Source organism: Mchenga conophoros, linkage group LG17, assembly GCF_057382185.1.
Source record: "Mchenga conophoros isolate Kocher_MC1m ecotype Shallow Benthic linkage group LG17, M_conophoros_male_GT1.1, whole genome shotgun sequence".
NCBI lineage: Eukaryota > Metazoa > Chordata > Actinopteri > Cichliformes > Cichlidae > Mchenga > Mchenga conophoros.
Window position 1 is genome coordinate 19,303,494 of NC_140542.1, and position 25,284 is coordinate 19,328,777.

The following is a 25,284-nucleotide window of genomic DNA, read 5'->3' on the forward strand; positions in this document are numbered from 1 at the left end:
AGAAAAAGTGCAAGAGCTGTCTGCTCTTTGGTCCCTCTACCATCTCACACTTCTGTTTAATCAGTTTTCTGTTTGACATTTATTCAGCTGTGTGAAAACTATAAGTTTAATCTCAGCCAAACCGATTTATTGGGGAACAAATAAAACACTGAAAAAACGCCAAACAATAACATTTTTAAGTTATCTAAGTGACTTATATATCATGTTTAACCTGAGTAGTGAAAGACTGTGGGGGGTTTAAAAACAATGTGCTGGGAGTTCGCTGTTCTTGCTGCTCTGGTGAGCCTTGACCGCCCGGTCTGCTATTGAGGTGGTGGGTAACAGATGTCTCTGAAAACGTTGGAGCACTTTTGCAAAAATGTGATATATTGATAAATCGAGCAGATATTTGAAGTTTACACAGATACATTCTCACCTGAAAATATCTTAAAAGTTTATTTTGTGACCCAGAAAGAGTAATATTAAAACTATGCAGCTGCTGGCATTGTTGTTTTCCCAAAGATTCCAAACTTACTTGAATTTTCTAAAAATGATATTATCTTTGGATCTCTAAGAAAAGAAAAGAAGCTTGAAAATGTTCTAAATGTAATAATTATTATGGGTAAATTCTTCATTCACAAATGTCGTTTTCTGAAAACAAAGCTGTCCTTTTATACTCTTCACAAAGAACTCTGCCTCTTCTTCTCATCTGTAAAGTTTATGGGCAAAAAACAAGCTCTGGATCTGTATCATATGATTAATGAACTAGATCTGTTAGAAAACCCCTAAGGTAAACCCCTCTTTTATGTCTTTTAATTATCTTTTGTTTGTTTGTTTTGTTTTTTTGTTTGTTTTCTTTGCTTTTGTTTGGGATTTGTTTTTGTTTTATCTATTTATTTGCTGTTGTTTGTACTTCCTGTTCATTATCTATCTTCTGTATGTTGGAATACAGCCTGTTCTGATACTATTTCAAGTTGGGAAGAAAATCTTTGTAGAGATTGCCAGATTTGTTGCACCCCCCCCCCCCCCCCCCCCCAACAATTAGTGTCAACACTGATTATTATGCACTATTGTTTTTGTTCAAGGAGAGCAAAAAATATAAAACTCTCTCTCAGGTTGTTTGTTGCCAAAAATGGCCACCTTTTGTGTTTGTTCACAAAATGCTATAAAATTTATATTTATTAAAACATTATCTACTTTTACCGCCTTGACTCTTTAAATTAGCACCAGTCCTTTTCATCAAAACCAAAATTTTATCTACAGTCTTTTTTTTTTTTTATCTTTAAATGCCAGTTAGGCTATATATTGGTTTCCGCCCCAGTCATAGCACAGAAACTGCTCTGTTAAGAATTACCAATGACCTTCTGATGGCAGCTGATTCTGGTCTCCTATCCATCCTCATCCTTCTTGATCTTAGTGCGGCGTTTGATACCATTTCTCTCCTGAACCGTGTAGCTTCCATTGGTCGTACCCCCCTTGCCTGGTTTACCTGCTATCTCTCAGACCGCACTCAGTTTATCCTTAAATATCCTTTAATTTAAATCCCATTCCTCAACTCTCTATCCTGTTTCTGCTGGTGTGCCCCAGGGTTCAGTATTAGGGCCTCTTTTATTCATTATTTATATGCTCCCTCTTGGTTATATATTCCGAAAATATAATATCAATTTTCACTGTTATGCCGATGACACCCAGCTCTACCTTTCTTCTAAACCCAATTCATCTCTCCCACCTACCTCCCTCTCAAACTGTCTTATTGAGATTAGATCCTGGTTCTCCTCCAATTTTCTCAAACTTAACAGTAATAAAACTGAAGTTTTACTTGTTGGTACACCATCTATCTTAACCAAATCCCACAGTTTTTCCATTAACATTGAAAATGCTCCTACCCTTCCCTCCCCTCAGGTAAAGAGTTTGGGTGTCATCCTTGATAATACTCTTTCATTCCAGTCTCACATTAATTACATAACCCGGTCTGCTTACTTCCATTTACGTAATATTAACCGACTCTGTCCCTTCCTTACTCCTCATGCTGCTGCCATCCTTGTCCATAGTCTTATTACGTCCCGTATTGATTACTGTAATTCCCTCCTATTTGTTCTCCCTAAAAGGTCCCTTCATAAACTCCAGCTCCTTCAAAATTCTGCAGCTCGGGTCATAACTTGCACTCCGTTAAGTGCTCATATTACCCCAGTTCTTCAGCAGCTTCACTGGTTGCCCATAGAAGCCAGGATAAACTTTAAAATCTTACTCCTTACATACAAGTGTATCCATAAATCTGCGCCTTCATATTTGTGTGACCTGCTCCATATCACCACTGCATCCCCCCTTCTCAGATCATCATCTGCTATTCATCTTACTGTTTCGTCCTCACACCTTATCACTATGGGGAACAGAGCTTTCAGTCGCTCTGCTCCTCGGCTCTGGAACTCTCTTCCTCCTGCACTAAGAAATATTGACTCCCTCTCCGTATTTAAGACACAGCTCAAAACACATCTGTTTAAACTGGCTTATTCGCTTTAATGCTGATTTTATCTGTTTTCACGCTCTGTTTTGTAATTTTAACTTATTTTATGTATTTTATGACTACTGTTCCTTTTATTAATTTTGTTTTTTGTAAGGTGACATTGGGTTTCTGAAAGGCGCCCTCAAATAAAATGTATTATTATTATTATTATTATTATTATTATGTATTACCAGTAACCTTTCAGATAAAAAAAGTGAAGTCCTAATGGTTTCATAAATCTTCCTATTTATTTATTTATTTTTTCATATGAGCATCGGGGACAAGGCTGTCTTACAATTGTTGAGGTCACTAGCGTGCACCCTATTTCTTCCAGGATCACTCTTCATTTGTAGGTTTTAGTGAACTCCTACTACTGTGAAGTGGTTTTCATGGGACAAAGGCATTGTATTCCAAGATTTGGGAGATTGTAGAAATGAGCATTAATGCCCTTCTTGCCATCTTTACAGAAAAAAAGTGATCTGGAAGCTGTTAGGCTTACTTACAGCAGTAGCACTTTCTGCACCTGTATAAACTCCAGGACACATTTTCTAACAGTGTTTGTTGCTGAATGTGCTGCTGCTTTGAATTTTTTTGAGAGTTAATATTTTGGCTATGGTGTCTTGTTATGAAAAGTACCTGAGTAAAAGTGTTTTTAGCATGTGCTTCAAAGATAAATTTGACTGGGAAACCCAAAGCTCAATAGCCCGTATCAACAGAAATTGACTGCAGCCTGTGTAATATTTGATGCGTCATAATTTATTCCAGTCTATCTTGCAAATACATATTTGCGTTGCAATGTCATGCACAAACACACGCAACTATTAGATCCTTAAGATCAAACCTGTGTCCTCCTTTTGGTCCACTACAGTGTAGTAAGCCATCAAACGACCTTATTTGAAACTAAGAATATTACGTGAAATTGGTTGTTTGGCTAAAAATGGGCAAATGATGTCATTTGGTAAAAAAAAAAAAAAAACCCCAAAGCAACAAGCATAATTTTTATGTGTTGAGTTTAGAATAAAAGCAATTATACCTAAATTGCATGATTTAGCACTGTCAATAACAAGGAATTAAAAAATGTCATAATGCTTTTCAAGTAGCCAAAAGCTGAAAACAATCTAGACCCTTTCATTCCATTTGCATCAACACAGCAAAAATGGTAAAAAAAAAAAAAAAAAGAAAAGAAAAAAAGAAGAAGAAGTGGCCACAAATGGCCAGGATAGAGCCCAGAGGGTTAATGTGTAAAATGTATAAAATATTACTGATTACAGGGTAATACATTAATGTTAATAGCAACTGTAAGCTTTTTATTTTGAAGTTACAATTATAAACAATGCTGTTACATTTACACTAAATTTTTTACTATAAGTATGGAAATGGAAACAAGTGAACAACATTTTATAATAAGTTTAATTGGAATTCTGTACACTAGAAAAAAAACCCCACCAACACATAAAAAACACAAACAAACAGCCAGTGCCTTCATCTGTCTGTTAAACGTCAAACATTGCATTGACCTGTATTCCCTGGTCGTCAGCTCATGCTTTTAAAAAGAGCTCCATGACCTCTGCAAACTGAAAAACAAAGAGGAAGATGTCCCTCTACACAAAAACACTGCAGATGACAGGCCAGGCAAACATCTACTGTATTGATCTGTTTGAATGTCTCCTCATCGTGTGAGCCTTGAATTCTTTTTTTTAAAGAAGACTAAGACCACAGTGAGGGCATTTCATTTTCATGGACTTTCCACAAGCCACAGTTCCATTTAGCACAGAGGGTAGAACACATGAATGCTCTACCGAAGATTCAGAAAATGGTTTAGATGCTGGAGACAAGACAACGAGAGGGAGATGGGGCTCCACGGAGAGTTCAGTGGGGAGCAGGCCTGAATGCTGACATGACAATAAATGCCTCATGCTGTATGACCGTCATGTTACAGACAGGGCAGTGAAAGTGAACTGGCATATCATTTTGTCTGTAAGAGAGAAAAAAGAAGAAAAAAAACGACATATAATTTAAATGTAGTTGTACAGAATGCAATCAGTTTATCTCACAATCAGTTTGTACATATTAACAAAAACATCCAAGCCATCCTCATAATGAAAGCAAAATGGTGTGGATCACAAGAGCGGTCAAGAAATGTGGTGAACAGGAAAATTTATATTTATATTTATAACTTTAACTATGAGGTATATTTAATACCAACATACCTTTGAAAGGCAAAGCATTTTTAATGTGTCCACTTATATGCTCCTTAATCTTTGCCCTGACAGTAGGGCTGACAGTGGGCAGAGAGGGCAGTGAAAAACATGTTGTGCATTCCTGCAATTCTGGCTTGGAGGCAGAATTCCAAATTGATATGTGCATCTAAAACAGAGAGAAAAACAGATAAACACCATATACACATTTAAGTTCAGGTTTTAGCAGAAATAACACGTTACAGTTAGCATGTAAGAGATTTTGGGAGAAAATTCTTTACAAAAACATAATTTACAAGACACTTTTATTTGTGACATATGTATCTATTGACATATAACAGACAATTTAACAAAGGCTTACTAAAATCTGGGCAATAAAAAAGCAGAACAGAATGGAATGGAAAATATTAGTATTTATAAATATATAAATCTCTTTGTGACAAACTTTACAATGTTGATGCAGGTGGAATGAGAGACATGAATAAAGTGCAATATGCAGTAAATGGAACAATGTGCATTGATGTTACAGATAGTGAAAAGTAGTGAAGTGAATTTGTTCAATAACAAGCAAAAAACAAATATGCTTGAAATTGATCACTAAATGCTAACCAGAGGTGTCAAAAGTACACACATTCCTTACTAAAGTTTAGATACCTCGTGTCAGCTATGAAATTAGTCATCGATGATTTTGACAGTCGTAGCCAGCAGGCAGCCCGTCAGCACAGTTCTTCAGCAGCTTAAAGCGATACAAATTCAACACAAAGAAATTTCACTTAATGTGAAAGAAGATCTGAGTGAACAGAGGTCCCGTCTCCACAAATATCATCACAGACAAAAACATAAATCATAAAACAAGAGGCTTCAGAAGTTGCTTGGAAATCATCACATTTCTAAGTTTTCTGCTGCTGGGGTCCACAGACAGCTGTCTATGCATGGGCGGATACACTGCAGGCTAATTTTGGCTAATTCAGCATATTTTAGTTTCAAAGAAGTAGCAGCAGAGCAGGAGAAGTTACTCCTGAATGTTCGTTTCATCTTTCAACCTAAAATATAGGTCAGATAAACCAGTGTGTTCACCAAGTTTAATGTTTTCTTTTTTTTATGTTTCAGTAAACTGTGTTCAAATATAGACGGCTAAACTCACCTGTGCCAGAGACGCCATATTGCTCCTCACCTGCCCACGCCCACCCTGTAGTTTTAATTAAAGCAGATTAAAAGAAGACTTTTGTTGAGTGGATTAAACTGAACATTTTTTGAACCAAAAATGAAGAAATGGACCTGAAATGTCTGAAATATTTAAATACATTTTAAAATTGTAACCACATAGTTAAACTTTTCTTAACTAAGTTAAATTATCATGCAGTTAAGTAAAATATAATTCTAAAATTATGTAATTTTATTTTTATTTTATTAGGCAATTTACATCAAAGTATTACCTCTTCTAACTATACAATAATAATAATAATTATATCTTTTAATTTTGTAATGAGGGCAACGTGATTTAAAATATATTAACCTTCTGTGTAGGGCTGGGCGATATGGCCTAAAATCAGGGCTGGACTGGGACAAATAATCGGCCCGGGCATTTTGACAAGAGACCGGCCCACCAAAAATGTGACGCCATTCAGGGGTAAAACCGCAAAGGATTCTGGGAACTTGTGGCAAGAGGTACTAGCGCATGCAGGCTTTCAATTGAACTCGGTTACACAGCGATAAAAAGAAACACAAAAAATAGCCGGTGTTGTGCCAAAAAGTGATTGTCTGCCAAAAACTGATTTCCGGTATTTGCCAAAAACTGATTGCTTGTATTTAAATTGCTATAAGTAACTTGTTGGGCTATAATATGTGAAACATATGTCAAATGCATCCCTCATGGATGACATAAAGTCATCTCTCCATCTCCATCTCTCTCTCCTGCTCTTTTATTTCTCTCTCTTGCTCCATCTCTCTCTGCTGCTCTTCTGTCTCCTCTGTCACAGACTTCTCCACTTTTGATGATAAATCAGCCTGGTGCAACATGTAAGGATTGGCACAATTTGTTAAGATTTTGAGGAGTTTGAGAAACTAACCTTAAGCATAAAATAAAATTTACTATCAGTAACTTCATAGCACCCGCCCAGCAGTATATAAACATCGTCATGCTAGCTAGTATGCAGTACCAGTTATTCTAAGCGACTGTAAAAAGTCAGCACAACGAAAACAAACTACAACTAAACTTGGTTTATATCTGACACAGATAGACAGCAGGTCATAACTTCTTACCTGAAGTTCAGTTCCTCTGCCACTATGACCGGCGGCCGCCTCGGGTCTCTCCTCCTCTTGCCTCCCCTTTCCCTTATCCACCTGCTGGTCCACCACTTGCTGATGTTGCTAAATCTGTGGAAGCTATGCCATAGCTACCACCAAACACTTCAGTTATTTTTACACATTTGGCAGCGTCTGCCTGAAGGGCTTGTTTCTTTTTGGCCCTAATTTTTTCTGCACCTCCTTTCCTTTTTTTGTTCTCCATTTTCTTTAGTTCGTCTATAAGATTGCTAAACAAGGGGGAGGGTGCATCCGACCTCCTCGGCTGTAATTGGTCCAGCCCAGAGTCGATCATGAGCAATTGGCCAATCCAACACCTTTCATTATTTATACCCTTCCAAAAAAAAAAAAAAAAAAAAAAAAAAATCGATCAGCCCATAAAAACAAAAAATCGCCAGAGGCCCACCGGGTATGCCCGATGGCCAGTCCAGCTATGCCTAAAATTCATATCGCGATATAATTTGAAGCACGTGCGGTAACGATATATATCACGATATATTCTTTTCTTCTGTATAACGTATTTTCCACACTATAAGGCACACTTAAAATCCTTTAATTTCCTCAAAAATTGAGAGTGTGCCTTATGTATGACTTCTGGTTGTGCTTACTGATCTCGAACTGATTTTGGTGTGCAGAAATCTGTTAAAAAATGTTTTAGTACAACTTTGGTAAGCCGCACTGCTTGATGGATTGTCAGAGCATTACGGCTGCTGTAGTGAGGAGCTTCGCGGAGTAATCTGGGTCCAAAACTCCGTCCACTTCAGGTCCCAAAGTCAAACGAACACTGAGAGTTAAAAACGGTCTAAATTCTTTCATCTTTAATTAAATCATTGCTTTATCAGGTGTAACAATTAAGTTTTACATCCATGAAAACAGAATTTTTTAAATTTAACAGGAAGTTAGCTCGCTAATTTACACCTAAACATTTCATACCATGTTCTGAAAGAGATTTTTGTAACTAATTAAAACGTACAGCTCTGCTACCACTTTCAACATAAATGAAGACAGAAAACTAAACAGCAGTGGCGTTTGTAGGTTTACTGAAGTTGGACTACCTGGCAGGGGTGGAAGTAACGAATTACAAATACTCACGTTACTGTAATTAAGTACATTTTTTGGGTACTTGTACTTTTACGAGTAATTTTTCAAGTTTGTAATTTTACTCATACTTGAGTACAACTTACACCATGTAATCTACTTCGCTACTTATAAAATCAAAAGTCACTACTGAGTACGCCCACAATTTGAATTAATATTCAAACCTTTCGTCTGCATTTTTGCAGCCAATAACGCTTACGTCTTTGCTTACGCCTTAAATTGGCGCGGTCTCGATTGACCGCGCCAATTTAAGACGTAAGCAAAGAATAAACTCCGCTGCAGCAGCAGGCACAGGTGTCTGGAGGTGCTAAATGGTGGAGTATAAACTACTTTATAGACGGAAGATTTGGAGACAAAGAAGCCAAAATGGAGACAGAGGATAACACTGTCAACCATGAAAACGACGTAGAAAAGACGGAGGACGCGTGCCCGTGGCCATACCTGGAGGAATTTTTCGTGTACAGAGGAAGAAAAGGAGACAGCGTCCAGATGCAGTGCAAACTTTGTTTGACCTCTACAGTCATTTCAGCTTACAAGACTTCAGCATCTAATCTAAAAAAACACATTGAGGTAAGAGGTTTTACAACTATATGTGTATGATATTGCTTTCTTATTTTTCATGTGTTTTAAGGTTACTAGTTTGGCTAAGATATTGTCACCGCCATTGGTTAGCCTGATATTAAAATAAGACGGAGCTAGCTAATGTGCTTGTGTGTGCATGCATAATTGAGCTACAATTCGTAGGAATGTTTTAGCTTATTATTTGGATAACCACCGTCATTACAATAAATTAAACTTGTAGTCATTTAAAACTTACAGGCCTACAATCAGCTGCCCTATATATATATATAAAAACAAAACAAAACAAAAAAAACAAAACTTGAACACAGTGCTGAGCTGCATCTCAAATTAATCTTCCAGCTCTCAGCTGACATGTACCAGAGCCCGATTGATGGATCAGTTGATCAGTATTATTGGCCTGATATAGGTCTATCATAGTGACGTGGCTCTTAATCAGTAGGGTTATATGTTTCCCAATATGATATATTTCTTTAAAGAACATAATGTGGATTGTTTTTATTTGTTAGCTGTATGGGCAGCATTTTTGTGTATGTGATCCCCTTTCTTAAATTAGATTTGCTATATACACATATTTTGCTCTCTTAGTATTTTTAGGACCTGACTAATACTGAAAACTTTAGGGTGATACTGATAAAAAGGAGTTAAAAATTTAGATACTGATACATTGGTCGATACTCTTTTTACAGATAGTATACAGATTACAGAACTTAGAATGTATACAGAAATTCATGTTTTTTGCAATGATCGTTCAAAATTGGTTTACACTTGTAAATAAATACAGCAATATATCTGCAAAATTTGACCAATTCACCACTCTTTTATACTATGCTCAACAATCAAAGATTAGCTCAAGTCTAGTTGAATAATGTTTTAAAAATGTGTTTTCCTTTAGTGTTAATCACAGTGATGTTATGAAGTAATGTGTGAACCTGACGTATGATGATATTTATCTCTACAGAGGAAACATCCATCGAAGATTGAGCAGTACAATATCACTGTGGCATCAACATCTCGACAGCGAAAGACCACAGCCACACCAAACAAGCGCTCAGCAAATACGCAAGCCAAGTTACCAGACCTGATGTTGAGAGCTGCAAACAAACATGTTCCACAAGCAACTGTTGACAAGCTTGTCATCAATTTCATATGTGAGGGTCTACAGCCATTTGCAGTGGTAGAACAGCCATCTTTCAAAGAATTGGTTACCACATTACAACCTCAAGCCAAAGTCATCTCCAGACCCACTGTCCGTGCCAGAATCTGTGAAGCTGCTGATCACATGAAGATGACTTTGGTTGCAGCATTGGATAAAGTCAAATTTGTTGCTACCACTACTGATTGTTGGTCAGCTCATCAGAAAAGTTACCTTGGAGTCACATGCCATTGGATAGAGGAAGAGTCCCTGGAAAGAAGATCTGCAGCACTAGCATGCAAAAGATTGAGAGGGTCTCACACATTTGACATGCTTGCTGGTGCGCTTGATGATATCCATTGCCAATACAAGATTAGAGGCAAAGTTGTAAGAACCACAACTGATAGTGGATCCAACTTTGTCAAGGCCTTCCACATGTTTGGGGCACAAAATGATGCAGATGAAGCTGAAGATGAAGCAGACCCAGAAACTCTTGACCTGACTGACCATATTGACTACCATGAGGCAAGTGCAATTCTTGATGAAGACTCTGGTTTGGAGTATCAACTTCCGCCTCATCAGCGATGTGCATGTCACCTGCTAAACCTTGTGGCAACATCTGATGCTGCCCTAGCAGAGAGCATGAATGACACCTACAAGAGGCTCTCCCGTGCAACCTTTGCAAAATGCCAGGCCATTTGGAACAAAACTGGCTGATCTCATTTGGCTAATGAAGTGGTAGAGGACAAGTGTGAGCTACAGATCATTCGTCCCAATGCAACACGATGGAATTCAACCTACCTTGCCATTGAAAGGAAAATACGCATCATTGATGAGAAGGGGGAAGATGCCACCAGGAGCATTTGTGAGGAGTTCAAGGTGAAAATGTGAGTAAAATTGGACACCTACCAATATGGTTGCAAATTTTGTGAATTTTCCTTAATGTATGGTTAAAAACGTGAGCAGACTCTTAATATTAAATCAGAAGATCCCTATTATAGTCATGGTGGGTTTTGTTGTTGTGTCTTACAGGTTGAGTCCTGCAGAAGTTGCATTCCTAAGGGAGTACTGTACCACCATGAAGCCACTGGTGAAAGCTTCAAACATCCTTCAGTCTGAGTCCACTTCCTTTATGGGATGGCTCCTGCCAGTAATCCAACAACTACTGTCCAAACTTAGCAGGCTGGAGACATCAAGCAAGACATGCGTGCCACTCATCAGAGCCCTGCAAAATGGCCTTCAAAAGCATTTTGGAGCGATGATGGAGGATCCAGAGTTGGCTGCAGCTGCAGTCCTCTTACCCAAGTTCAAGACTTCCTGGACTGACAGAGCAGATGTAATAGAGGCTGGTAAGGATTCATGTGATCCCATTTTTGTGTATTTTTACATTTGAACACATGCTTAAGTGAGTATTTCACCTAATACATTGTAAGTTATTGATGGTCTGTCCTGAATACTAAACAATCCTTTTTGAGAATTTGCCGATTTTAAATTTGTGTTCATGAATAATCACTGAAATTTAAATAACAAAATTGTGTTATCTACTTGCAATTACAGCCTTGACATACATCAAACAACATCTTGAAACGACAGAGCATGAGAGTGAGGATCAGCAAAGAGAGTCATCTGATGAAGATGAATTCTTCTCCAGACCAATCTCCAGAAGGCTGCAAAGTGCAGTTGAGCTTGATGGTTATCTTGCTTGTGCCACAGACACCATGGAGCTGCTGCACTCCTTCTCAGCCATCAAAAACCTCTCTCTTAAACTGAACACAGCTCTGCCTGCTTCTGCTGCGTGTGAACGACTTTTTAGCTGTGCTGGTCTACTCTTCACTGCCAAACGAAGTCGGATTGCCTCTGTTAATTTAGAAAACCAGCTCTTGCTGAAACTGAACAAAAGGTTCAGAAAGTAAAGTGTGAAAGAAATGCTAAGAGTTTAAGACACTTACCTGCCTGTTGTTCAGTGTATGGGGAAAAGTTTAAATGGTTCTACGCATGTTCAGAAACATTTTTGTCATTGTTTTAACAAACAAAATTCCTTCTTTTATATCTACATTTATTTACAAAACAAGTTACCTTTCTATACCTTGTTCATCTGAAAAATGTGCTTTGAACATAAATATTTATACTGGTGAATCGAGTTGAATGCCTGCTATTGACAACAGAATAAAACATCAGTCTGTTAAAAAGTAATTAATACTCTGAGTAGTTTTTGAGAACAGTACTTTGTACTTTTACTCAAGTATTTTTTTAACACCAGTACTTTTACTTGTAATTGAGTACAATTTAACCAGTGTAACAGTACTTGTACTTGAGTACAAATTTTGAGTACTCTTTCCACCTCTGCTACCTGGTATATAATGTTGTGCTACGTGATTGCTAGCGACACAGCTATGTTAGCATAACATTGGCACAGTGAAGCTGGAAACTTTTTTTCCACTCGATAAAAGTTAACGTGAGGGATTCTGGTGGTCAGGGACAAATGCAATCGCATAGCAGGATGCTATACACGGGGCAAACTTCAGTCAGGAGAACAACTAAGATTATTCATCCACAATACGAGGTTAGTTATTAATATACTACAAAGACATGGAAATAGAACAGCTGCGAGAGAATTCAACATTAATGAATCAATGTTACGGAAGTGGAGGAAGAGCAGGTTTTGGCTTTCCTCATATTTCAAAAGTGCTTCATCTCTTTGCTATGACTGTCGCCCGGCATAATTTGCAGATGATAATGGTTTTAGCCGCTGCAATGCTTTCGACCAAAACAGGCGCAGCTTGATGACATCATCAACATGCGCTATCGCGATAGAGTCAAAATCTCTATCGTTGGCCAAATTTATATCGTTTCTATCGTATATCGCTTATATCGCCCACCCCTACTTCTGTGTTAAAAAAACTTTAATAATCTCAAATGTTTTATATTTCAGTCTTACAGTTTTCATAAAATCATTAAAATATTTATTTAAGTTTATTTATTATCCACTTCCTGGCTTCCATACAGATTAAAAAAGAGAACGAAGATGATAAGAATAAAACTAGCAGATGACGTAAAAACCATTTCCATCAAGAACAAGTTTGAACAAGTTTGCTTCAGGTCGGCTTTGAGACAGAATTTACTTTTTAATTTTATTGAAACAGAAGAAAAAAAAAAAAGTGACCGAAGCCTGCAGTCACAACACTCCCAACATGGCACAGAGGACTGTTATAAAGCATGTTTAATATAAAACAGTACAAAAGTGAGAAAAAAGAAGACATTTGGCAGGAATAATGTTTAAATCTGGGGGAAAAAAACTTGCAGAAGGATGCTGAGTTTGTGTCCTGAGGGTGGGTACAAGGACTCGGAGCTGCTCTGTGTGGAGTTTAAATCGATTTACAGTCTTTGTTGTGTCACAGACTGTATATAAATATATAAATTTAAACGGTGTACAGATACTGTATGTGCTGAGGCTGATGGTTCAGGTTTAAATCCTGGGGTTTTAGATAGAACTCTGGGTCCCAACCTTCTAATATTTATATTAGAAAGCAACATAATTTGGTTGCTTTAGGGATACAAACAGGAAGTGTAATGTTTGGGCTAAAGTCTGAGCCATGTTATGCTGTATTTTTTGAAATTTGGGCCATCAAAAATGTGCCAAATTAGCTTTTAACACTTCCTGTTTGCAGTGCTGTCATGGCTGTGAGCACAAGTATCTCGGGTTTACTCTGATCCAGAAGAAAATCTAAAATGTGGATTATTTTAAGGCAAATTCTGCATTTATAAGGAGTATCGTTTTTTCTTTCATTTGCTAGAGGATTTCTTCATTTTTGCTTACTGTGTGTTATGAGTCGGAGAAGGACAGCTTTATGGAAGCAGTGCTGCAAATATAATCGCCAACTGTGTCACTGAGCAGCCAAATCAGCATCACTAACCTCCTGTTGGTTTTCAAAGAGGACAACTGTTATAAGTCTTTATGTCTTTATGTAAAATAAACCTCATCATAACTGACACAGTAAGAGAATTTGAAGTTGACAGATTTGCTGCGCATTGGCTCCACCAGGTGGTGCTTTTGAATTGTTTGCACTTCAGGTTATACTTTGTACTTCGTCCACCTAACTCTTCATCTAATCTCTTAATCTAATATTAAAACAAATAAATAAATTAAATAATACACGATAAATAAAAGAAATAAAGAGGCCAGTGGAATAAGCATAAAACTAATAGAATTGAATTTGAATTGTTTTACATATATTATAAATCATCTTGTGACATCTTAATTTTGCTTTGGTAACAATGAATGGAATAAGCAGAAAAAAATGAAAATAGCCTGACCATCTGAGTAATGCGCAGCGTCACTGGAAACACTTCAGCACACAAAATCATCATTTCCACACTGCCATGTCCTGAACACTGCCCCCTTTCTAAAAAACAGCATTTAGTCCCTGCAAGTGCTAATTTTAAAGTGCCCCTGCACCTCCTCGTATATAAAATTACAGTCACATACAAAATAAAAATCACATCTTACCAGAGAGGTTGAATCCTCCTGCTTTGTTCTGCTGTGTAAATGTTAATTGTTAAAAAAAAAAAACCAGAAAGCTGCCATTTGAATAAATCTACATTTAAAAGCTGTTTATTCCTGTTGAAGTGCAGGAAATATTTTTTGCTACTCTGTCTTCTTTTCAAAATCTTAATAAAAACACCCATTTCTCTTTAATCCCATCTCACTGAACAATTAGCCTTCATAAGATTTTTTTTACTATTTTCTCAATTATTATTAAGGCAATAAAAAAGATACTTACAGATATTTATTACTCGTTTAAAACATCCTTGAGGTGTGAAAACTGTGTAAATCTGTGCAAGTGCTTGCTTTGATATGAACAACAACATATGAACTGAAAGCTCAGCTGCATTACTCAAAGTAAGGCAACCGAAAGTATAAAACTGAAGAAACTATTGTGCCTTGTTAGCTGCATTTTAGAATCTTCCAAGATGAACCATAAACGGTTCCAAAAGGTCTAGTTATTTTTTATATTAAATGTGAAATGATTGTGTTTTTAATGACCAAGCTAAGTCAGCTATCTGAGGGGCGCATTCACTTCTGGCTAGACAGTTAGCTATTAGCTTTTAGGGTTGTAACAGTGGTGCAAACAGAGATGTTACTAATGGCATGGTGGTTAAAGTGCCAGTTAGCCATGAAATTGTTATTTTGGGATTTTTCATATATTAAATTTCCATATACCTGAAAGCTGTAGTCAATCTGATATGCCTTGAACAGTACTTCAAGATATCTACAAAAGCACTGAAAAGGAAAACACAAATAACAGTCAGCACTTTGAAACATAGCTTAGCACCCATATTCAAGTTTTGTGTGACATTTTTGATATGTGGTGTTTTTAGGGTTGAGTGAATAAGGCCTGTGTAAAGAGGTTTATGCTGCTGCACCAAAAACCTCCTTACAATTGCATTGGTCTTCCATAGCTTGCGTGAAAGATGACAATTTGTCTGCAAACAATTGCCAACTACTCTGTGAGCAAACTGTTAACAATGTGACACACACTTGGTAGTTGCTGAATGTTTGCAGACCATTTGGTGTCCTCCATGAAAAATACAGGTGACCATGTCAAATACAAATCAAAGCAATATCAAGGAGAGTTTTTTTTATACAGCCCTCTTTTTGGAACCAATGTGACTGCCAGCAACATGCAGAAACTGCTTGCCAGCCAATCATGGAATACACATTTTCCCTTTGCGTACAATAGCAGACAAGTTATGTGCGTATAATGCACGTGAATAGCTAAGTGATGATTCATGCCATTGTACACTTTGTAAGGAAAAGCTATGTATAATAAGGGGCCTTGAGGCACCACCCATTAGTGATCTTAACAAAGCAGCCATTTGGGTTGTTTGGGTCTTTGGTTAAAATTTGTGCTAGCATATAACATAAAGGCTCATATAAGTTTTTAACTTCTAGTCTGGTCCTCATTCTACTGCTACATGTGAAAATGTCTTTTGCAAATGTTTCCTGTTATCCATATCAGAAGTATGTAACTTCTATGCTTATGAACCTGGGTGCTCCACTTTAGCTCTGACCATCACAGTATTCTCCACTAAATTTCATCTCATGGTTTCATGGTCTCAGATTTGTTTGGGGCAACAAAGCTTGCAGGAATTGTCAAACTCCTGCTCCATGTGTCTCCTCAGAAGGCTGCAGTTGACATTGTGTCACAGTTTTGATGTACGTGTTTGGTTTGATGTCGATAGGAACTGAACCTGGCTGGCAATTTCACTTCAGTCGATCAGGGATCGCAGCACTGCCGCCATGCTGAGCCCTATAGCCAGGCTGCTCCACGTGGGCCTGTTCATGGCTCCGCCCGCCTTCTGTTGTAAAGTGTAGTTACAGGTAGGGGTGGCATCAGTTTGGGTAGTGCTACCCACAGTCCGTCTAGTCGTTCGGGCTATGCGTCGTAACAGAAAGTCGTGTTTAAGGGCAGAGTATTGATCCGGACCATACGGGACACTGAGAGTCTTTGTCAAAACCTCGTGACCTGGATATGTTACCTACAATAAAAGATATGGGAGAGCAGGACATACATTATGCATGCTTCCTTGGCAATATCATTAGAAACACAGTATACATTTTCATTGCTATGCAGATGATACCCAGCTTTATTTATGTATGCCCAACCTTAAGTACACCCTGCTTTATTGTGTTTTTAGTTTTTACTCTAACATGACCATAACTCACAAAACAAACATCATGTGGCAGTGAATGTTTATTTAGGTTGAAGAATAAGCTGCACTGGGCTGTAAAGTCTTACTGTGAATGTGTAGTTCCCAGGTAGCAGCAGACGGTAGTATTCCCCATGTTGATTGGTTCTGAATGGACATATATTCCTGCGACCTCTGACCTCCACCACTGCGTTCTCCACTGGCTCGCCTGAACCATCAAACACTTGACCTTTGACACCTGAACACCACATACCGGGTTATTATCAAGTACTGATACTGCTTCAATAGAGACAGGTGGACTCAAAGACAGAGACATACTGACCCAGGTGGACTTGCTGGACGTAGGCCAGCAGAGCCTTTTTATTGTCGTTCCACAAAGCAGGAAGCTCTCTGGCTGGAGGATACTTGCAGCAGGACAGTTCCAGAGTGATCTCCAAACACTGCCCCCACACATAGTTGTAATCCTGCATCCCACCTGATGCACACATTCAAACACATTCAGGTCCACACTGATGCTGAGACTAAGCTGCAGCAGCACAGATGGTCAGATGTTACTCTTACAAATATTTCACTGACCATTTTAAACATCAGTTAATACGTTTGGTCCATGAACTGTCAGAAGATTAAGGAAATTCAAAATCTTTTTAAATGTGATTCTAAAAGGCATTTGATCTTTATGTCTTAATTTTGAGTAACCTCAGATAAGCTGTCTATTGGAGTAGTCCTGATTGAATAACCAGGTTTTCATGACTGTAAAACAGGATCCCTGTCGGTTTCTAATGAATGTGCACAACAAGAGTCAAATCTCCATTGTGACCATCAAATGAACCCCTCGAGCCGTGCACAGTTCCCACATACGTGATAAGGTTACTGCGATCAGGTTTCTGCAGGATGACACCAGAGCGGGCTGCACGGGCGCTGAGCGCTCAGCAGCTCCTCATCGAGTTTCTGTCGTTAGAAACTCTCTCCAAATATGAGGAGATTATTTTTCAATGAAGATTATGTTTGAAAAATCGCAGGAAGTTCTTTTTTAGTTGTGAGAGATGCATTCTGGGTTGTTCCTAGTCTTAAAGCTGCTTAGCTAGGGGATTTTTCTTTTATTATATGGTGACTCGGCGTATTTGTTTGGTCTTGTTTAACCTGCAGTAGTTTCCAAAGGTTCTGGTAACGAGTTTCAAATTCATGACAATTAAAGAAAAAAAAAAGTTTCTCTACTGCTGAAATTAAGCATGAAGTTTGTCACAGATTAAGAGCTCAAAAACAGTCTACCAAAAGTTTCATGTGAGGCAATATATGAGTTTATCCAAGATTTAAGAGGATTTATTTTAGAAGTGATTCTTTATGTGTCACTCAGAGATGTTAATGCCAGGGACTTTCTTCTCCTTTGAGGTATTAGAAAATTTTAGGGAAGCTAAAGTGATGAGTGTAAGAGTATTTCCTGTCCTGTAGTTTTGCTGGGATGCTTGTCCTCCACTTTCACAATAAACCTCACATTCCCACTATCTTGGAATATTTTTACAGCTTACACTGTAAAAATATTCCAAGATAGCATTTAAAGTTGAAATTCACCCAACTTTCCAAGCAACACAAGCAATGAATGTCTTGCTTTATTAAAACAGGAAAAAAGCTGCTTTGCTCAGGTTTTCAGTTTGATCAAACAACTGCAATAGAAAATTAAAGAAATTGGCTATTATTTCTTTTCAAGATAAGTCAAAGAGTGAAGTTGGAGAACCTGTAAAAGCTTTGTACAGTCATGACTTTTTGCACTGTGAAAAAACAAGTGCACTCTGTGATTCAGCAGCTTGTAAAGCTGTTTTGTGGCAAAAGTTTGAAGTAATGGTTCTCTGTATGACTTTATCAGACTCTGTCATTACTATAGATACATTTTGGTCCACACTTCTTTACAGCGTTGCTTAGGTTCATTCATTTGCAGCCTTCATGTGTGCATAGGTCTTTGAAGGCCCCACCACAGCACCTGAGTCAAGCTGAGGTCTGGACTTTGACTGGACCATTGCAGCACTTTGATTATTATCATTATTATCATTATTTTTTTGTCATTCTGATTGGAGATTTGCTGCTGTTCTTTGGATAATTATCCTGTTGATCCAATTTGGGGAAAAGTTGATGGTCGAGTCAGTGACTGCAAGGTGCCCAAACCATCATTCTTCCACCACTGCGCTGACAGCTGGTATGAGGTGTTCGGTTTGTGCATCATGGATAAACATTTCCACTTTGTTACAGTCTTGTGTCTTGTTCAGATGATACTTTCCAAACTTTAACCTTTATCATGCTAACTGAGGCCTGTAGGATCTGAGATGGCGTGGGTGGGTTTTACACGGTCTTAACTTCTTTACTTCTGAGAGGAATTAAAGAGTAAATACAAAAATATGGGGTAAATCTGATCAGACGTCCACTTCTGGGGAGAATGTGGTACTGAATTAACACAAACCTGAATTTTCCAGACCTGCAACCTGCAAAAACTTTAGCTCTTTGGTGCTTATTCGCAGATGATCAGGTAATAAAGTCGATTTGATTATCAGCACCTGGCTGCTACTTACAGTAATAATTCCTATTGGCGCAGTGAGGATGCACTTAATTTTTCACAGGACTGCACTTCAATATAAATAAATCATGGAGCAAAGGTAGTAGTGGTTATTGTAGTGGTTTTTCTACAATGCTAATCAGAAGCTAATCTTCTGTATGTTCTCTATAGTATCACAAATCCCTGTGTGATCATTTTGCTATCCTTCTCTAAACACTTCAGTAGTAAATGAACTATTTGACAGAACCAGATGAACGTTTCCTGTTTCCAGTCTCTCTGTAAGCTAAGCTTAGCCAAACTCACTGACCTTCCAGACGATACCACTGGAATCCGTTGGTGATGCCCTCCAGGAACGGCCTGCTGTCCATACAGAAGTTACCTCGGTACATGGAGGCGTGATTGTGGGAGTACTCCTTAGCCAGGTGAACAAACACGTCATTATCAGGAGCGATGCTAGCCCCGCCCACCAGTTCACTACCTGTTTAAATGATGAGAGCAAAAGCCTGTGATTGGTGGTGATTATTTGAGCTTTAGAATTATTTTGTTTCCAGTAGCACTTCCTGTTGCCTTTTCCTGAAGTTTTCCCCAAGTTTTTCTGTGTGTGAGTTTGCAGGCTGGTAAAGTTAAGGCAGTAACTCTGACTAAATGACTGTTTTTAATCGAATAGTTCTACTGAGCAGTTATAAATCTGATTATCTCGATTAACACACTTCCTTTTCTGCATTTTGAAGTCAAAACAACAAATTCAAACAATACAAATACAAAACAAACAGGCTTTAAGCCATAGCGTTATGTGTTCCCACATAAACATCTGAAGTACAGGACTTAAAGAGTTTTAGCCGTTCAAATAAGAGATTATGAGAAGCTAGATTTATTCAAACTCAAAATCTCTTTTCTTTCTTTTTCAGAACAAGAGAATGAGCTTTTTATGAGCCGCACATTTTTTTTCTGCAGCTTATCCGAGTCCTGAAAGTATCCTAGTGCCTAAAATACCTCAACTGACTCCTCCAACAGGTTTTTAAAGCTCAGGTGTTTTATTAGATTTTTATTATTATTATTTCAGATAAAGGGAGAATGGTAAACAAATATTTTATTTCATGCTGAAAACTGGTGTTTAATATTCCTGTGAATATACCTTCTGGTCTAAGCCTTCCCTAATGATTGAGCGCTCCCTTTCTCTGCATTTGTAGTTTCTTTCTTTTTGTCAGTACCGTGAGCCCGTGGCCATGAGGTAACAAACTGTTAAATTAATATCTTTTCTTATTATTATTCCAGCTCTATTATCTTTGAAAATTATAAATATTCCACATCTAGCACATGACAGAAAGCTACGCTCTTCTGTAGAGGTGCACTCATCACACATTCTCTGTACTTGTATATTTGTCTGGTGGGTCTGAGGGCCTATTTCCTGCTTTGCACTTTCCATTTCACATGCTGATATGAAGCAAATAAGAAGCTCCAAAAACATTCTACAAAGATCCACAAAAACACAACTGTGGGACTGTTGTGGACGACCAGCTAAAGTCAGACTGCTGGATCTGCCGCTTACCGCCATTGCTGTTGTCATAGGGGTAACTGGCCACCACAGCGCCTCCATGAAGGTTTGCAGAGAGAACAAAACTCTCCGTCCTCAACCAGCCAATCACTGCTTGGACCTGAAACACATGATAGCATCCTGATGACAGAGGAAACTTAAAAACGCTGTCTCGTTCCAAAGCAAAACCAACCTCAGCTTCCCTTCTCTCCTCAAAGAGCTGCTGACTTTGGAGACCAGCGAAAGCATCCGGGAAGTCCCTGTTCAGATCAATGCCGTTGCCGTTGTACCTGACGGAGAAAAACGGTCACATCACGCATGAAAATGCTGTTTTCATTTCTGTATCAGGTCAGAGCACACAGCCTTCTTGGGTGGACTTCCCCCCTTGCCTGCGCAATTACAGTGAAATCAGGAGGGGTGTGACTTCACCTCTTAGTGCTAATCATAGTTTACCTCTTATATTTCTTGTCTATTTAAAAAACAAACTTTGAAAACTTTTTAAAACTTACAGTAAATTATAAGTCATTTAGTGCTGCTAAGGCTCCCTTGAGCAAGGCACACGTGTTAAAAATAGTTTCCATGATACTCTGAGTGTGCAGGATGAGAGTGTCTCTATTTAAAGAGCAGCTGCTGAGACACAAAATGATTTCTGTGCACAGACAGGCTGCCATCAGTTCCCTGTTAATTACTGACGATAAGAGATCACAAATATCTTTTTCATTGCGATCAGGCTGTTCTTGTCACTGCCATCTTCTGCTGCTGTTTTCAGACATTTACAGAAGGATCTGATTTTGTCAAGTTTATTTGAACACTACACAAAGGAAATCCAAACTCACAAACATCCTGTGTTCTACTGGGATTTGTTATATTTCAGATCAGAGCGAGGGCCGTCGAGGGGATCTCGATCGCATGACCCAATGACATCACGAGTCATGATTGACCTCACAGGACTCTAACGGAACTCAGAGCACTGACTTATTTAGAATCACATTTCTCTCACATCACAATTTGTCATTGTGCTGTCCCTTATTTTCTGTCATATCAATGGTGGAAGTTCATATTAGACGGGGCGATCGTGGCTCAAGAGTTGGGCGTTCGTCTTGTAATCGGAAGGTTGCCGGTTCGAGCCCGGCTCCGACAGTCTCGGTTGTTGTGTCCTTGGGCAAGACACTTCACCCGTTGCCTACTGGTGGTGGTCAGAGGGCCCGGTGGCGCCAGTGTCTGGCAGCTCTGTCAGTGCGCCCCAGGGTGGCTGTGGCTACAATGTAGCTTCACCATCACCAATGGGTGAATGACTGAATGTCGTGTAAAGCACTTTGGGGTCCATAGGGACTAAGTAAAGCGCTATACAAATACAGGCCATTTACCATGATAAGTCGGGGTTTGCATAATACATTTTTTTTTCTTTTGGCTCTGTATGATGTCGCATATTTATACTGAGGTTTGTGACAATAACTAGTTACTCTCGCCCGTCTTTCTCAAACCTAACTGCTTGCGGCCCCTCTCTAAACCTGTTTCTGCTTGAGGTTTCTTCCTGTTAAAAAAACGTTTTTCCTTCCCACTGTTGCCAAAGTAAGACAAATGTACAAATACATTATAGAGCCTCTAATTTGTCACTTAGCACTAATTAGCAGATATTAGCTGCTTTGTTTATATTGTTGATATTGCATCTGCACAGTTTAGTTTAGCTAGCATTAGTGATAGGTTAGCACTAAAACCCCAAATGGTCACTTCTCACAAAAACCAACATGGAAGCAACAAAAATGCCAAAGAGTCTGAAACCAGTCGGTGATGTCACTGTGGTCGTGCCGATCATTTATTTACTGACTATAGTTTCAGACCGTGGATGAGCGAAGTAGTTGCACTGAGGCTCAGTATGAGATAAATAAGGATTATTTTGATCTGTCAATCATGTAAAGCCGCTGTAGTGAAGTCCAAGAGTAGAAATATGTACCTTTTATCATAAAAGGCCTGCTCTGAGTGTCTTATGTCCAAATAATGATCCAATTCTTCTTTGAAATCTCAAAAGTGAACTTCTTCTCTCATCTACCTGAACTCTAGAAGAAAAGTAATTCATCCAATGGGACGACCCAAATCTTCTGGCACCTTTCTGTAGGAATTAGTGCCAGCATATTAAAACAAGACTTCACCATCTCATTTGTCATCTCACTCACTTTCATGTGCTTAAGTGAAATGTTTCCTTATAAGGTTTGGAAAGCAGTGACCCCAAAGAGACCACACACACACACACACACACACACACTCACACACACACACACACACACACACACACACACACGCACACGCACACGCACACACGCACACACACACACACGGACTAAACCTATATGGGAGGCAAGTCCACATAATGAGACTGTTCCCACAAGCAGTTACTGCAGACATGAGTCTACTGTAAACAGAATATACGAAGACGACGAAACAATCATAATTAGATGCTTACAGAGTATAATTGTGTGTGCATGTGTGTGATATAGATCTACAGTGTGTGTGTGTGTTTCTCTTGCCAATCAAAGTATTTTGGGTGCAGCAATGTAGCTTAGGCTTTACAAAACAAACAAGCTGCAAGATTATGTCTGTGTGTCAACTTGGCATTTAATCTCACTCACACGCACACACACACACACACACACACACACACACACACACACACACACACGCACACACATGCAAAATTATTCTTTGCAAAAGTTAAAGTGTGAGAAATATTTTCCAGCGTTCATGTTTTGTTATCAACGTGTTTATGCTAACAGTGGATCCCGTGAAGAGGGCTGCTGATGGTGCGTAGCCTCACTAATCCAAGGAACTTTACAGCCAGTCAGCTGTAACTAAGTGGTTTAAGTCAAGTACTGCCCTTAAGCATGTTCCTCACAAATTTGAGGAATGTAAACTTTTAATACTACTTCATAGTTATTAAATGCTGCATAAATTTGTAGGTTTGCCTCTAAAAATATGAAATAAGACAGCCTCTCATAAGTCACCATAGTCACGGGCTATTTCAGTTTGGAATCTGGCATTATTCGTTTGGACTACAAACCTAATCAACTGGAGATGGTGCAGGAAAACAACAGGATGTCCTGAAACACAGTGCACATCGTGGTGACAGGTGGTGTTCCTGCACTCAATGCTCCGCTGCTGATTGAGGAAGAAAACTGCAACTGCAGATCTGTTGATACCAGACTTGGAATGTCTCCATGTGTCTGTGGATGAGACGACTCCCGGCTGTGGAAGTGCATATAAAAACAGACTGCCTTTCAAGATACGCTGTTACAGCTTCCCAGAATCACAGTGACAGAAGATGGCCAGAGGCCAGGTCAGTCGCTGGGCAGCCTTTACTTTACAGGGGACAGTATTATATTTCCTACATATTCATTTTGTTTTGTGCAGTAAAAACAAGTGCAAGCTGTGCCTTTTAAAATCTGAAATCCATTTTAATATATCTGACATGATTTTGGGTGCAGTTATTTTTGTTTATGTGGCATTAATTTTACTGTCTAGTAAAATTCTAAAATTTTTAATATTAAACTTTTTTTTTCTAACTTCAGTGATATTTCTTAATCTAAGCCCTTTTTAGCGTGCTGTCAGTACTTTAATTACAGAAGAGGATCTGTATACTTTGTCCAGCAATGCTTTTAGCCAGCAGCAATGTTTTTCCCGCAGCAGGCAGTGGCTTTCAGTTGTCGAGGCTCTAAAAAGCCACCGTACGTGACCTGCTGAGCAGCCAACAGCAGGGTACATCAAAGACGAGCAGGTGAACACAGCAGAGCATTTAGCAGCTACAGAAGCAGATATGTCCCTCAGGAGGGAGTCATGCATATTGCATGAGCATGCAGCAAATAAAGCTCTGAGTCCTCAACAACGGCTCATTTGTTCTCTTGTACAATTTCACTTCCTACTGTTTCACTTAAGAGGTTAGTTCATGCCTTTGAGTTCATCATTAGGGGTTTTTGCTAAAATACACACTGCACACAGAGAGCAACACAATCAACAGTGTTCAATCTCTCTTTTAGTTCTGTTTTTGGTCTCCACTTCCCAGTCAGGAAACGTCTGTTTGCCGTCTTAATGTTTTACTAGCTGCTGATGAGCACAGGGTGTGCCGCAGGTCTCTCAGAACTTAAAACAGAGGTAAAGCTGTTTGCGTTACCTGCCCTGGCTGTTGTAGCAGTCCTTGTCTGCTACGTCAAAGCCGTCTGGGTTCATCGTCGGCAGGATGTGGATGCGTGTGCTGTTCAGCAACCGCAAGGACCATGTTTCGTTGCTACGGTAACTACGCACCAGCTCATCTATTAGTTGAAGGAGCAGCACTCGGCCAAGAACCTGAAAGCACACGAATACAAACACGCAGAAAGAAATTTAGGTAAAAACAAATGTTGTGATGGAATTTACGGCTTGTCCTCACACATAAGTCATAAGTGAACAGCACAAAGTTTAGATTATGCATTATGCAAGATTCATATTTAGGAAAATGGGTGAACAGATGTTAGTGCAGGTATGGTCAGCCAACTGTGAAGTAATCACTTCCACCTTCCGCCAATATAACATAATGTCTTTCCACCATAACGAAAGACATTATGTTATTCACCTCCCACATGCAGCTGGCCATTCCCATGGCTTATCGTAGAGCTAAAACACCCGTCAAGGTCAGTCCTCCTAAATACTCCACTGTGACTAACCTTTGACTAA

General features: G+C 38.9%; 2 protein-coding genes across 3 annotated transcripts in view; one reads left to right on the forward strand and one right to left on the reverse strand.

The window, feature by feature from the left end:
* The first annotated feature begins 10,126 nt into the window (after positions 1-10,126).
* Positions 10,127-12,109, forward strand: LOC146555386 (uncharacterized). Its single transcript, XM_085252846.1, has 4 exons — positions 10,127-10,349; positions 10,533-10,683; positions 10,829-11,145; positions 11,354-12,109. The coding sequence occupies exons 1-4, from the start codon at positions 10,127-10,129 to the stop codon at positions 11,707-11,709; spliced, it is 1,047 nt and encodes a 348-aa protein (XP_085108972.1). The 3' UTR covers positions 11,710-12,109.
* Positions 12,110-12,898: 789 nt separating this feature from the next.
* Positions 12,899-25,284, reverse strand: part of LOC146555387 (carboxypeptidase M-like) — a 35,610-nt gene continuing 23,224 nt past the window's right edge. For both annotated transcript variants that reach the window (XM_085252016.1, XM_085252017.1), the window contains 7 exons: positions 24,746-24,918; positions 20,777-20,873; positions 20,599-20,704; positions 19,357-19,527; positions 16,830-16,982; positions 16,597-16,745; positions 12,899-16,336 (listed from right to left, as the gene is read on the reverse strand). In XM_085252016.1, coding sequence (XP_085108142.1) covers positions 16,067-16,336; positions 16,597-16,745; positions 16,830-16,982; positions 19,357-19,527; positions 20,599-20,704; positions 20,777-20,873; positions 24,746-24,918 — 1,119 coding nt within the window. In that variant the 3' untranslated portion in view covers positions 12,899-16,066. The remainder of the gene's footprint in view (positions 16,337-16,596; positions 16,746-16,829; positions 16,983-19,356; positions 19,528-20,598; positions 20,705-20,776; positions 20,874-24,745; positions 24,919-25,284) is intronic.